The 14,695-nt window shown below is 35.7% G+C and overlaps 1 protein-coding gene across 4 annotated transcripts in view; it reads left to right on the top strand.

Annotated features, from left to right (window-relative positions):
• The window catches only part of LOC117421318 (protein phosphatase 3 catalytic subunit alpha), a 167,486-nt gene that overhangs the window by 80,488 nt on the left and 72,303 nt on the right, over positions 1-14,695 (top strand). For all 4 annotated transcript variants that reach the window (XM_034035553.3, XM_059029750.1, XM_059029755.1 and 1 more), the window contains exon 2: positions 1,624-1,824. In XM_034035553.3, coding sequence (XP_033891444.3) covers positions 1,624-1,824 — 201 coding nt within the window. The remainder of the gene's footprint in view (positions 1-1,623; positions 1,825-14,695) is intronic.

A 14,695-nucleotide genomic window follows, 5' to 3' on the forward strand; every position in this document is an offset into this window, starting at 1 on the left:
GATCCTGGGATTATTGTGGCCATGGAAGATGCATGAATTGTCTATCATGCGCCTCAAACTGTTGGTGCATAATTTTGGCAGGGTGGATTTGTGCATTGTCTTCTTAAAAGTAACCAGGCATCGGCATCAGCATCATGGTTCAAGAACAGCATTGTTGTGTGGACTTGATCTGCAATGTCCTTCCAGAGTTATCGAGGGACCCAGGGTATACTGCCCCACACCAGGGCATTGCCAGTCATTATTTAGGAAGCTTTAGTACATTATTGATTTCTTGTACCAATGCTTCACCAGTGAGGAATAGCTCAGATTAATACAATACCTGTACAACTCCAGGTTTCAAACAGAGAACTAGCCGTTATGAATTAAGCTAGAATTGTCTGCCAAATTTCAGTTGGAACAATGGAATGGAATAATTGAAATAATTAAGAGTTTGGAAGGAAGGTTAGGGTAAGGAAATTAAAAAGCTGTCCTACACTATATTGCCAGCATCACTACTTGGCAAAACGTGTCTACTCATTAAAGTAGGTTGAAAATATCCCTAATAACTACTACCATGCATTTTACTTATCTGTTGGAAAAGGAAACGGTGTCCAGATGAAATGTTGTACAGTACCGCACTCGCAATGAACAATAGACTTAATGCACCAAATTGCATACAATGCAGGTACTTTTATGCTATTTACTTTAACTCAACCTTACAAAGACAGTGCATGCTTGTACTGCAGTTGTTAAATAAAGTGCATTGTTTTTATGGCATCACTTTGTCAAGTAACACCTTCTCACTCCAAGGAAATCATGCTCCTTACAGAGTAATTTCAATAAAACTAAAGTATGTGAATTAAAGCTGTTTTTATTACAATAAAATCTATTGGAAACCACTAACCTAAGCTTTGTTGCAATGTCAATAAAACTGTCATAAACATTGAAGGCTAGGTTGCTGACAATTCCCCACCAGCATCTTTACAACTGTACTATAAAAGTCCAATGAATACCAGCACAACTTTTGCAGCTGCACTGTAATATTAAAAAAATATATATATATTGTTGTTGTTTTGTTTGGGAAAAAGTTACTTCCTGGTTGGTAATAGAACAAACGGCAACACTCTTTATGGGTCAAACAAAATGACGGTGATGGCTGTGTTTGTTTTTTGATGTGGTCACTTTTTTATAAACAGGGCTGGTTTCCTGTAGGCCCTACAGGCACAAGAATAAGATGGAAATAATTTCAGTCACGAACCAAAATGAAATTACATTAAACTGGTGACCCAGAGTTGAAAGACTCCCATCTGTCCACTGAATCCTCCCAACATTTTTATTTCACCTTGGCTAAATTGGTTTTGTATACCAAAGTAACTAAAACTATGTGGTCCAGTGGTTAAAGAAAAGGGCTTGTAACCAGGAGGTCCCCGGTTTAAATCCCGGCACAGCCACTGACTCATTGTGTGACCCTGAGCAAGTCACTTAACCTCCTTGTGCTCCGTCTTTCGTGTGAGACGTAGTTGTCAGTGACTCTGCAGCTGATGCATAGTTCACACACCCTAGTCTCTGTAAGTCGCCTTGGATAAAGGTGTCTGCTAAATAAACAAATAATAATAATATGTTTGGTTTATTCCTCATTTACAGCTGTCCCTTTTCCTCCGAGTCACCAGCTAACAGCGAAGGAGGTGTTTGACTCCGATGGGAAGCCCCGAGTGGATGTCTTAAAGGCCCACCTGACGAAGGAAGGCCGGCTGGAAGAGAGCGTGGCCTTGAGACTCATCACAGAGGGAGCAGCCATACTTCGGGCTGAAAAGAACTTGCTAGATATTGAGGCTCCTGTGACAGGTAAGGGAGCATGTACTGTGGAGGGTCAGTAAAATAAAATCTGATAGTAATCAAACTGTTCCTAAAACTCAGTGGTATTGTCAGTCTTCAACCTTCAAGTGATGGATTTTCATTCCACAATGATTAATGTCTTCCCCCTGACAGTTTGACGTGCTATACAGTTTGGAATCTGACTGGTTGTGTGCTGTATAGCAGTCGACAGTGTTTAAAGTGGTTTGGAAAAGGTGCCGGTATGCACCAAAAAAATTGTTGGGTTAAGGGGGTGGGAGTGTGGTTTGGATGATTTTACCACATTCAGCCAGAGCTATGTATTATGTATCCTTTTTAAATGCCATCTACAATATGTTATTGTTAAGCTTTTTTAAAGGACTTCTTAGTGTCTTAGTGTTATACAATTAAAACATAACATTGTTTTACTGTTAATTTGCTTTTAGATTACACATCATAAAAGGTCTATATGAATTAAATATTTAAAAATATATATATTTTTTTTAGTGACTGCTGTTTGAGGGGAGGCTCATGTAACACCTTGAATAGCCAGTATTTCATTTATTTGCATCACCACAGAACCTTTAAAAAAAAAAAAAAACTAGCTATTTATATTTCTCTTTGTATTCCAGATATTGTTGTTTACTTCAACAATCAGGGTAATCAACAGAATTAATACTTGGGGGGGAGTTTCTTTGCTCTTAACCAGATATTGAAAATCCTGACTGATGAGAAGTTTGCTAATTTAGTTCAGGCTTGGTGCCGATCTTTTTAGGTGGTATGTTTTTGTGTTTTTCGGAATTATTTTTCTTTTGCCGGTATGCCACACAGTCAGTTGTTATTTTACCGGTGTGCATACCGATGTATACCGCCCCACTTTAACCACTGGCAGTCTGTTACTGTTGGTTTTGCTTCCCACCACAGTATCAGAGCAAAATTGTGGTCGCTGTAACAATGAAAAATTCTGATCCACAAAAAAGCACAGTTTTCTGACTTGTAAAAGATGGAATTTGATATCTGACTTAAATTAACCAAAAATGTAACTGAAACAACAAATATCGCTTGTACTCTGTTGTGACAGGGCAGAGACCCTGCACACTGGGAGAATGTGTTTTATTGAGCCAGCATGGAAATCACCTGGCACTAATTATTTGTTAGGGGTTTATGTCCTAATCTTTTTAATAAACTGTTTTCTGACAAATCCCACTCTTATTAATGTTAGCTTTGATAAACTGAACTCTTGTAGACCAAATATTGAAATTGTAAATGCATTAGAAACAAAACATAGATGCAAAGCTCACCTGATGAAGGAAGGCCAGAAATTAAACTTTCTTTGAGGTAATTGGTCTTTAGTGACAGGTGACATTAATTGGGGTTCGACAGTGCTGTTTACCTTTTGAAAACAGAAGTATTGGCATTGGGAACAGTATAAACAAAATTTAAATGTAATCCAAACCAGATTGAGTTTATATTTTTGGAGTAGGTTCTAACCTTTAGATCATTTATATTAGAGAATGTAATGTCCATGTCCATCATTGCTTTTCCCTATTACCTATTGAGTACATTATTGAAAGTTACATGTAATAGTAACATTTGATAGTTGTGTTTTATGTGCCATCATAAACAGCAATAACTGCTTAAATAAAGGTCTCAGAACAAGGGCTGATATCCACTGGAGAAAACAAAGTCACCCAATTCAAACCAGGAGCCTATCTATTAAAAACTTGATATTTTAAAACAAACACACTTTGCACAATGAGTCATGTACACAAGCTTTCTGTCATTAAAAAGCTGGATGAAATAAAAACAAAATGTGCTGAAGCCCCCTGACACCCCCCTGAAACCATCCTTGATTTGTATCACTGGAACAAGGAAAAACTGAATAACTACAAGTGTTACTGTTTTTCAAAATGTATTGACTTCAGTTTATCAAAATCACATACAAAGTATTAAAAGGAAAATGTTCTGCTAAAACTGTTAAAAGCTACATAATGAGTGTAATTCATAACAATTGGCGAGATGCTTTTTAAAAAGTTAACATAAAATACATCAAATATATTTCACATTAAGTCAAAGTTCATTTATTTCTTTAAAGTTTGATTATATCTGTATTAAGATACAGCTGTGTAGACGTCATATGGTATACCTGTTAATGTATTGAAGAAAGCATTTGTAATGGTTATTTAAATACAGTTTCTCGAATATTATATAATTATAAATAATAGTGTTTTGATTACAAATCTTAATGTAAAATATAATTAGGCAATCTTTGAAACGCAGTGGAATAATGATTTTAAATGCTTTAATTATTTTACCAGCAATGATATGAAAAAGGATGCTATTTTAACCGATACGTTTATTTTAATTGTGTAAATTCAACGAGCTAGTGTTTTGATTTCTGCAACATATCTACATACTACCATAGAAATGTATTTGCCTTTTCAAACATATTGATGTTATTTTACTTGGTTTCAGATGTGATTAAGAAAGTGGACAGTATACACTAAATAACAATAAAAAAAATTAAACCAAAAGTCGCTTTTAATTTTTTTATTTACCTGAATCTGTCCAGGAAGAGCAATGACCAAGGGAGGGAAGCATCACAGTACATTTAAGCATATCCTTACTATTCATTTCAAGTAGGATTTTTTTTTTTTTTTTTTTTTTTAAGATAAATATTTTTTTTATAATCTAAAACTCTAAGAGATCATAGTGTGTTGCAGACTTTGAACTTTTTCTTGCGTTAAGGGAGAGTGGAACGTAGTGTTAAGAACCTTTGCCGGGGTCGCAAAAACAGTATGCGTTATCCACAGGAGCGTGTAATACAAACAACTCAGGAATGACAAAGTGTGTGGAATGCATCGGAGCACACACACTCTCGAATGATTACTAATATACTCCTCATTTTTATTTATATTTTTTTTATATGAGACAAATTGCTTCAATATACCTTTAAAAAGAAAATAGCATGTGTTGCAGTTAACAGAAGACTGAGTGGGAAGTAAAACACTGTGGGTTTTGAGTTTGAAAACATGAGATTGAAGACCAGTGAAGTAAAAAAAAAATTAAACAAAATTAACAATATTGGCTTCCAATACTAAAAGATTAATTTGGTCAAAAATAAAAATAAACATCACTATTACAGCAATATCGCTATTTATATTTTTCTAATGCCAAAGTGTGCCACCCCCAGTGGTAAATACAAAGCTGTACTTGTATCTGATGAAATCCATCTTGAGGATGTGGGTAGGCCACATTTTCTCTCTCTTCAGTGTGCAAAACAGATTTTCTGATGTGTGGGGGCCTGTGGCAAAGTGGTTAATAGTGTACAGGTGAAGGTGATTAAAGAACAGAGAGACAGTTGTAATCCAGGTGAAAAGGTTTGTTTTATTTGTTTTTGTCCAGTGCCTAATGGCAAAACAAACAGTAAACAATAATGAAGGTAAGTAATACAGCAGCGTGTATTACTTCATTTATAATCCCCGGGTTTGCCCCGCAAATAATAGTCCTGTTTTTATTATACACCCACACAAAACACAAAACACATACACAAGTCTGTTAGTGTGTGAATTAGTGTTAGTGGTGCAAATACAGTTAGTGATACGAGTGCAGTGCTGTTCCAGGTTTTTGCTGGCCTCTGGCAACAGCTCCGGAACATGTTAGCCGTCTAGTGAATACAAACAAACAAATAGACAGAATAAAACAAACATTCACGATTATTTCACCTAACACAGGTCCTTCTGGGTCACTTATTAAATAACCAAAACGAAGGAACAGATAACATCGCTTCGACCCCTATTTATACCGTCACTCGTGACCCCTTGGTAAACGATTGAAGCTGCTTTTTATGATCTGCAGCTGCCACATCATTTCCCTTCCGGGTCAATGAGTTAGTGTTTTCTGCGTGACCGACTTCCTTTTAACCCTCGGAACGAAGTGTCAGGCCACGTAGTCCAGAGTACTCTGTTCCCATTACTTAGCACCCTCACAGGTCGAGAGGGAGATTTATCACCAAATTGTTCCCTGAACATGCTGGTTTCATTTTTTTCCCCAATTAAAACTAGCGTGTCTTTGTTGAATTTGACCAACATGCAGAGGTTAATTCCCACACTGCAAGATCTTTAACTCATTCAATGCATAACACAATATTAATTAATAATGCAAAATGTATTTTACTGACACACATTAATTGTTGCAGTCCAGTATTTCATAGTTAACATTATAAAATATGCCTTTATATTGCAAGTTTATGTAAGAAAACGAGGCCTACTGTTTCCTTAGTATCTATTAAGACCCTGAGAGTAGAAGCACGTAGGCACGACACACAATTCCAAATCACAGTAATCAGGTTTTATTATTATCATACAGGTAAAATTATACAGAGAAATTCACTATTACTAGAATATATGAACTAGCCCTAATGCAGAGTAACAGATAATAGTTAATACTTTATCATAATAGGATCATACTTTCCCATAGCTGTTAGCTCAGGACAGTTGGCGATGTTAGCTCTGCTCTCTTCTCCTCCCTTTTTCCAACTATGCTGATTTGTAACACAGTGTAACAATACTTGCAACCCATGTAATCTGAACCCCCACTCCAGCCCATACATATCTTGAAGTCCCTTCTCCTTAGAAACCCCCATAGCAACCCTATGTAGACAAGAAAAAGGCCCCTCTGTCTAGCAACCGATATTCCTATCCATCAGAAGCGCCTCTGCCTAAATTCCTATCTAATTTACCTTGTACTTGTGAGAGAGACAATATATATCTTATATGTCCTTCATTTATTATGTTAAATTAACCGTAACTTCACACACAGATAATGTTATTTATGCTATTTATGTGCTGTTCAGCAAACCCATTGTAAACGTATTACAATTACATTTATCCCTGGAAATGGCGCCGTAAAACAGGGAAAGTAATGCAGGTATGTTCATATGTACTACAAGCTGTAGAGATAATAAAGAAGAATATTTACTGTGCTTAAAATCAACCGCATTTTCATTGGTAACTTGTGAACAGAAATTGAAATACAATACCTTTTCCCTAAGTTCTTATTAACAGGTGTCTTCTCAGATACATGCATAATTTGCTGGAGCTTGTTAGCTCTTCACAGAAGCTCGTACTGGGGGGATAGATCTAATACAAACACGTTGCCGTTTAGTTACCGTAGTGTGTTAAATTAAGGACATTTTGTTTGCAGCAGAAATTGAATCAGGTTATGTAATTCACTTCACTGCAACTAATGTAATATGAGGACTAATTACTGTATATTATATATAAGGATCGCTTAATCTTTTGTAATGACTGATTTAAAAATGGGTGGGTGATGCTCAGCATGTAAATGTATTGCTGAAGTGCCAGCTTACTACAGTATAATGAACTAGTGGCTGTTTAATGTGGGGCTCTGCACATTGTACATTCAGAAAACATACTTTGACCAACCAGTGTGTTTACATTACTCAAAGGTAAAGGTACCTTTTAAAATGCTCAGTCATGTTTAGAGATGTACAAGCATGACCAAACCACTTGTTAAGCTGCTCCACACAAAGGAGGTGCGTGACAGTACATATACAATAATATAAAAAAAAATGAAAGGCAGGGAAGTGTGTGACTCAATTCTCTCCCCCATTTAGATAAATTAATTGTTTAGCTGCGTCAGGGTCTATTATTGTACATGTTAGTAGTAAACTGAACTGTACTTAGTATTATGTATTTAGTGCTTTTTGACCTACTGGTATCTATGCAACTATATAAATATTGATAAACTTTTGCTGAATTCTGAGTGTAGATAAATGACCATAAGACTATAGCAATTATTCTCTCACACACTGAATTTAGATGCTTTCTATGTTTAAATAAAATCTCCAAAGGCATTAAGGGGAAAGACATTTTCCAGAGAATGACACCCTTAACTGATCATCAGCTGTTCTGTGTTTCACTCCAACAATCTGATGGACGGAAATAGAACTCAGAATTTCATTTGAAGAAGCAGAAGTTTCTTACCAGCAGGAATAAATAACCTTGGTATCAAATTGCTGACACCTTACCTATTGTCAAGCATGGAGGTGGTAATATATTTCTATGGGGCTGTTTTTCCTCTAATGGCACAGGACATTTAGTTTGGTTTAAAGCGCAACTGGATGTTCCAACACGACAATGATCCAAAGCACACATCAAAATCTACTTCAGAATGGTTAGAGAAGAATAAATTCAAGGTTCTGGAATGCCTAGTCAAAGTCACGATCTAAATCTGATTGAGAATTTTACGTTGCAGAATGGTCAAAAATCACTAAAGAATCATGCCAAAAGCTCATTGACAAATATCCTAATAGTTTAAAAGAGGTTATTATTACTAAAGGTGCCTCAACTAGTTATTAATTTAATTGTCCTTGTCAGGGTATGGATACTTTTGAATTAGCATTTTTGTAGTTTTGGAAAAAATTGCTGAAATAAATCATTGTAATTCTATTTATTGTAACTTTTTTTTTCCCACATCCACATAAGCAATACTTTTGCTACTAAAGATTGTTTCTATAATTTATTTTCAAGAAATTTCTAGAAATTATACATTTCAATTGGGATATGTCAAGTTTTGACTACAACTATATATATATATATATATATATATATATATATATATTTGTAGCTAAAGTTTTGCATTTGTGGATGAGGGAAAAAAGTTACAAGAAAAAGATGTCTACATTTTATTTATATCAGCAAATTTTTTGCAAAGGGTATGTAAACTTTTGACTACAACTCTCTGTGTGTGTGTGTGTGTGTATATATAATTAGTAGATGCCGCTTATTAACAACCTCTCGGTTCTCAGCAAAAAGTTGTCATTAACTAAAAGTTGCCAATAAGCAAAAAGCAACCATTTTCAAGTGTGTTTATATGGAACAACGATATATACTATAGTTATACAAATATGGCACTGAAATACATGTGTTTAAATGTTAGTGTAAAAAAAGAGTAGGTTTAAATTGTACTACACAAAGATATACTACAATTGTCAAAAAGTTTCAAAGCCATGATTCTGCCTCAGTCTGCCAGAAATACGCAGTTACAAAGTCAGTGTGTTATAAAAGCTGCATGAAGTATGTGCATAAATCATGCAAGTGCGCTCTGTAGCCCTGGCAGCTAGTAATAAAGTTGTCAATAAGCGGCGTGCAGTTGCTAATATCAGAATTCCATTAACATTAAAGTCTATGGGACGGGATTGGTTCCTGGGAAAATGTTGTTAATTATTATTATTATTCATTTCTTAGCAGACGCCATTATCCAGGGCAACCTTACAATTGTTACAAGATATCACATTTTTATTTTTACATACAATTACCCATTTATACAGTTGGGTTTTTACTGGAGCAATCTAGGTAAAGTACCTTGCTCAAGGGTACAGCAGCAGTGTCCTCCACCTGGGATTGAACCCACAACCCTCCGGTCAAGTCCAGAGCCCTAATCACTACTCCACAAGTTGTCTTTTATCAGGGTTGCTAATAACCGGCATCTACTGTGTGTGCGTGCGTGCGTGTGCCATCACCCATCATCCTCAAATCCACTCCTGGATGAAGGCCTCTCCAAAATTCTTCCACAAAAGCCTGTCTGCTGCATCCCTCATCCACGTTGCTCCAGCATTTTATATATATATATATATATACTGTATATATATAGAGGTAATTTTGATGGGGCACCTGGTTTATTTATTTTTATTTTATTATTTTTGGTGATTACTCGATATTGATTTTGGGACTTGATTTAAAAAGGTTCATTTTTTTTTTTCTTAACCCTCTATATTGTCATCAATACCAGTCTCACATATGGACAATTGAGAAGTATATAGCTATACTGCAATCCACCATGTGAGTGAGTGTTTGTTAAAACACCTCCTGACGAAGCAACAGACCCTCAGCTCTTTACAGTATCTTATTGTACAATAAATAATACAATTTTACTTCTAGTTTAAAAAAAAAAGGTATGAATAGGGAAGAATCAACAGGAATTAACCTAGTCATGCTAGTCTGAATCCATGTAGTCCAAACAGATTTATAATCTAAACCAGAAATGCATGCTGAGAACAGCTGAAGAAACCAAAATTCTATATCAGAATTGTGTGTACATTTAATTGTGTAAATGTACAACTAAAGGATTATTTCTTATTTGTGCTGACATGTGTACAAAAACTTCAAACCAAGTACCAAGACTTAACCAAGTATTTTCAGAATGGTACAGACTACATTCACTAATCCAAACAAATCAGTAATCTTAACCGTGTTCAAAGATTAGCAGGCATTAGCTGAATTTGGATGGGGAGAGTTGGGGAGACACAACCAAAATTCTCCTGATCAAAAACAGTTGTGGTAATAAAGGAGCTAGTTGGTTTAATATCGAAGAGAGTAACAGTGTACCTACCGAACATAATTCTTGTCAAGGGCAATGTGTGCTTTTAAATCTTTGGATTTCTGTATGCTTCATTTCCTAAACCCTGTGCCCCTTGTGTTGCCCACGTAACTACAAGCCTGTTGTACAGATGGTGGTCACTAGGGGAGGCCTGATACTCGGAGAATGCCAGTGGAGACAGACAATGCTGTACAATCTGCTCCTTGGTGGTTCTGCAAGGACAGAAGTGTTGCAGTATTTTCTCTTGCACAGTAATGAATGCTGTATTTATATAATAGTTAATGAAGATTCTCACCAGTGCATGTGACCCTGTTCAGATTGCTGTATATCACATGTTTAGGAGATGTGGTGCACCAAGACATTCGTTTCGAGGTTAAATTTGCTGCCTGCCTGCCTGCCTGCCTGCCTGCCTGCAAAAAAAAAAAAAAAAAAAAAACAGTGCTAAATGTCATTAACCTGGGCTGCATAAATAGTATACATTGAATGCATTATGTTTCAATGCTGACTTTCAAATATTCTTTAGCGTTATGGACATTTCGTATAACCTGTCTATGGACACAACACTTGAGGTATTGTCTTTATATTTGGTACGCAGCTGAATTCTATGACTTTCCTTTGAAGATGAAGACTGCACACTTTACGGCTGTATTGTATTATTTTTCCAAGTTAAACGTTATGTGTTTAATGTGACCCTGCAGGTACTGTAACATATACGCATGGCATTGTTATGTCAAACCTTTTTTATATCGGAGGTCTAGAGTCGTGGTTCCACAAAATGCAGAATATTGCTTAAATCACTAGTATTGACATTTCCCCATTCCTGAATTATTATTTTTCTTATACATTATATAATGGTATAATTTATGCTGTCTTAATTATCTCATTTGTTTTCCCTTGTATCCTGTTGTTATTAATATAATTTATTTTTTATTTTTTAGTAGCTGTCCTTCTAGCTAATCTTCTCGGGTACCATTGCAGTGTGTAAACTACACACTCCTACATGTTCAAATCCAAATTGATAGATATTATCAAAAGTGGAACATGCTTTTATGTATTGTCAAGTTTGCCATACAGTGATTTATGATTTGGCAGAAACAAAACCTCTTATTTCTTCCTTATTGTACACCTTGGTTATGATTTTCTTTAGTTCACATAATCATATCTGGGATACGATGAAGGATCTGCATTTTATGATCGTTGAGGTGGTTTGTGTAAATGAAATCTGTAATTGACTGGAAAAAAAACTAAGTACAGTAATCCGTCGTGTATCCGGCCTAACCGTTTATCCGCCATGATCAAGCTCTTCAGCAACGTCACCCACGTGTACAGCGATAATGCAAAATGGCTACAGGAAAACAAAAGCGAGTTGAGCTTACAACTGGAAAAAAAGTTGGAAATACTTTCACTTCTGGAAAAGGGAGTTACCAGGGATAAAATGGCACACGATTTTGCAATTGGAAAGAGCACTGTGACTGATATTAAAAAGTCTGCCTAAGAGATTAAAAAGTTGGCATCGGTTTCCAACAGTTTCTCTTTTGTAAAACTATACATTTTGCTACTGTGTAAATTACCTGACACTAATGTAAGTGTATACAGCACCAATACCCTGTATCTTTCTAAACAAGGGGTTTAGGGGAGATCCCTAATAAAGATGAATCTCAAAACAATAATTGTTTGAATATAGTAATTGTTAGAGCTGTTTATAATGATATTTAAAACAGCATTCATTTATCTGACTTGTTACAGATCCGCCCTTACTCTGGTCCCACCGCAGTCGGATATGAGAGAGAGAGAGAGAGAGAGAGAGAGAGATTATCATCATCATTTAGTTTTCATGAAAGTCAAGCAGGGACAATTCCATGCTAGCAATTTCAAATGATGTCATAGTGCTTTTTAAAGTAATCTAGTCTGCTTTCTTGGATAATACATCCAGCGGTAGCATCTGGAATGGCTGTGCCCTCACTAAGCCTTTTTCTGTAATCCCCTTTTACTATGGTAGATTATTCATTAATCTACACAATGATGAAAGTGGAGCCTCTATTGTTTGTATTAAGGTTAGGATCCTTTATTTAGCATCATTGTCATGTATCAAGAAAGCAGTGATTTAAAAGTCATTTTCATTTAAAAGAAAAAAAGTAATTTTGAAAAAACAAACATTTATAATATAGTTCCATGCAATAAATAGTCAAACAAAGTAATATCCATGCATATGAGATAATCCAGGGGCTATACAAGTCACAAAATAAAAACATTACATTCTTGCGTAAGGCACTCGTACACATGTTTCTAAGTAATACATGTTAGTAAATCTCAATGTCACTACAATTGTTCGCACATGGGAATTTGCATTGAAAACACCCCTGTATAGCCTTATGTGGTAAATGTAACCATCTGTCATGGATCAGTTTTCTCCGAGTGCCCACACTGTTGTTTTTGAAGAATAAATGAATCGTGGGTTCCGCCTGGCCATTTAGCAACAGCATTTAGTAGACAGAGTCGGGCATCACATATAACCTGCACATTAACTGAGTGGTACTGCATCATGTTCATGAAATTAAATTCATTCAATGTCGGTTCTTTAATTGCTATTTGCGTGCAGTCTATAGCACCAACGGTATTGGGGAACCCAGCAATTAAATGAAAATCTCTTTTTATTTCAATCTGCTGTCCGTCAGTATAAAGAACCTGAATGTACAGAGGACAAAGAGCAATGATGGAGTCCAAAACCCCTGGTTTCAGCGCACTAGAAGCTTGTGAAATGCCACTTGTCACCGATCTGTCTTTGAAAGGTACAGGTGGCCAAAAAGCCAAGACTAGACAGGACTTGTATACGTGCAGGAATGGGATGAGTGCGCTTGGTTGGTTTGTGTAGCCTAGGTCCCAACATATCGCACAATTACAGTAGGACTTCCTTGGGAAAGCGGTATCTTAATTCTGTAAATTTATTAATTACAGAGTATAAATAAATAACACGCAAGAGATGTCTGGTTATGCTGATAAAGGATTTTTTTGGAATTAGGTTTTCAATCTGCACCATGGAACAAAGGAAATTCCTATTTTAAAAGCATACCATATTAAAAGCACAGTGAAGTAAAGGTATACATTGTAAAGCCCAGAAAGTTATGATACATCATATTAAAAATCATTGCAAACTACAGTAAACTATGATAAACTATGATGGCAGCAGTGTGGAGTAGTGGTTAGGGCTCTGGACTCTTGACTGGAGGGTTGTGGGTTCAATCCCCAGTGGGGGACACTGCTGTTGTACCCTTGAGCAAGGTACTTTACCTAGATTGCTCCAGTAAAAACCCAACTGTATAAATGGGTAATTGTATGTAAAAATGATGTGATATCTGTATAATGTGAAATAATGTATAATGTGATATGTTGTAACAATTGTAAGTCGCCCTGGATAAGGGCGTCTGCTAAGAAATAAATAATAATAATAATAATAATAATAATGATAAATGCACTGTATCCATCTATTGTTGTAAACTTTTATAAGGATTAGTCTGCTACAGAAGGAAGTAAGCAGATATCAAATATGTTACAATCCCAGTAGCAGATGGAAGCAAAACATTAGAAAGAAAAACTAAAATACAGTGGAGATGTTTGTTATATCAGACCCACCATTACCATATTTGAATTAGTTGGCACTTAGCTAGCGGAGTGTATATGTTACCAGTGGGGGCAGAACCGCAGTTAACCCTTGTAGGAGGAGCCGCAACCCTCATCCTTCCTAATTTCATGGGGCGCGACTCTCTTTCCCTGATGTCAAACAAGCTTTTTTAAAATCTGGATTAAAGATACAATAGGTTTTAAAATAAATGTGTTCTCATGTTTACCTTGCTGCTCTTTTTTTATTTGTTATACTACTTTCTAATGTAATTCCCATTATAATGTTGAACACATACAGCTTCCAAATACTATGTTACTGTCCATGTTGGGATTCTTAGGTTTCACTATTTGTTGTTTAGAGTCCAAGTAGCAAGATATAAATCAAAAACCTATATTTATTGAAGAGCTGTCTTGACAGTCTGCTAAATACTGAATTTGGAGACTTTGGTAGAATATAGATTTGTTTTTTATTTATTTTTTTATTTTATTTTATTAACTAATCCACTGTGCCTACATACTGACCTGTGTAGGTTAGGAAGCAGATTTATGTAATGTAGCCTCCTACTCACCTGCTGATGTTGATGATGATATGCATTTGTTTAAGAAGATAATGCTGACATTATTGTAGTTTGACACAGCTAGTTCACAGGAGATATAAAAAAAAAAAAAAAAAAACTCCCACCCAGTACTGGAATGCAGTTAAGTCCAGTACTGGAGTACTGGACTTAACTGATTGCTGTGACTATTAAACTTTTTTAGTCTTCAGTATATGTAACTTGAAAACTTGGCACAAATGTAGGTTCTGTAGTAAATTTTATCCCATTTTTTCTACATGCTGTTTTTTTTTCAGCTTAATTTATCA

Source organism: Acipenser ruthenus, chromosome 1, assembly GCF_902713425.1.
Source record: "Acipenser ruthenus chromosome 1, fAciRut3.2 maternal haplotype, whole genome shotgun sequence".
NCBI classification, from domain to species: domain Eukaryota; kingdom Metazoa; phylum Chordata; class Actinopteri; order Acipenseriformes; family Acipenseridae; genus Acipenser; species Acipenser ruthenus.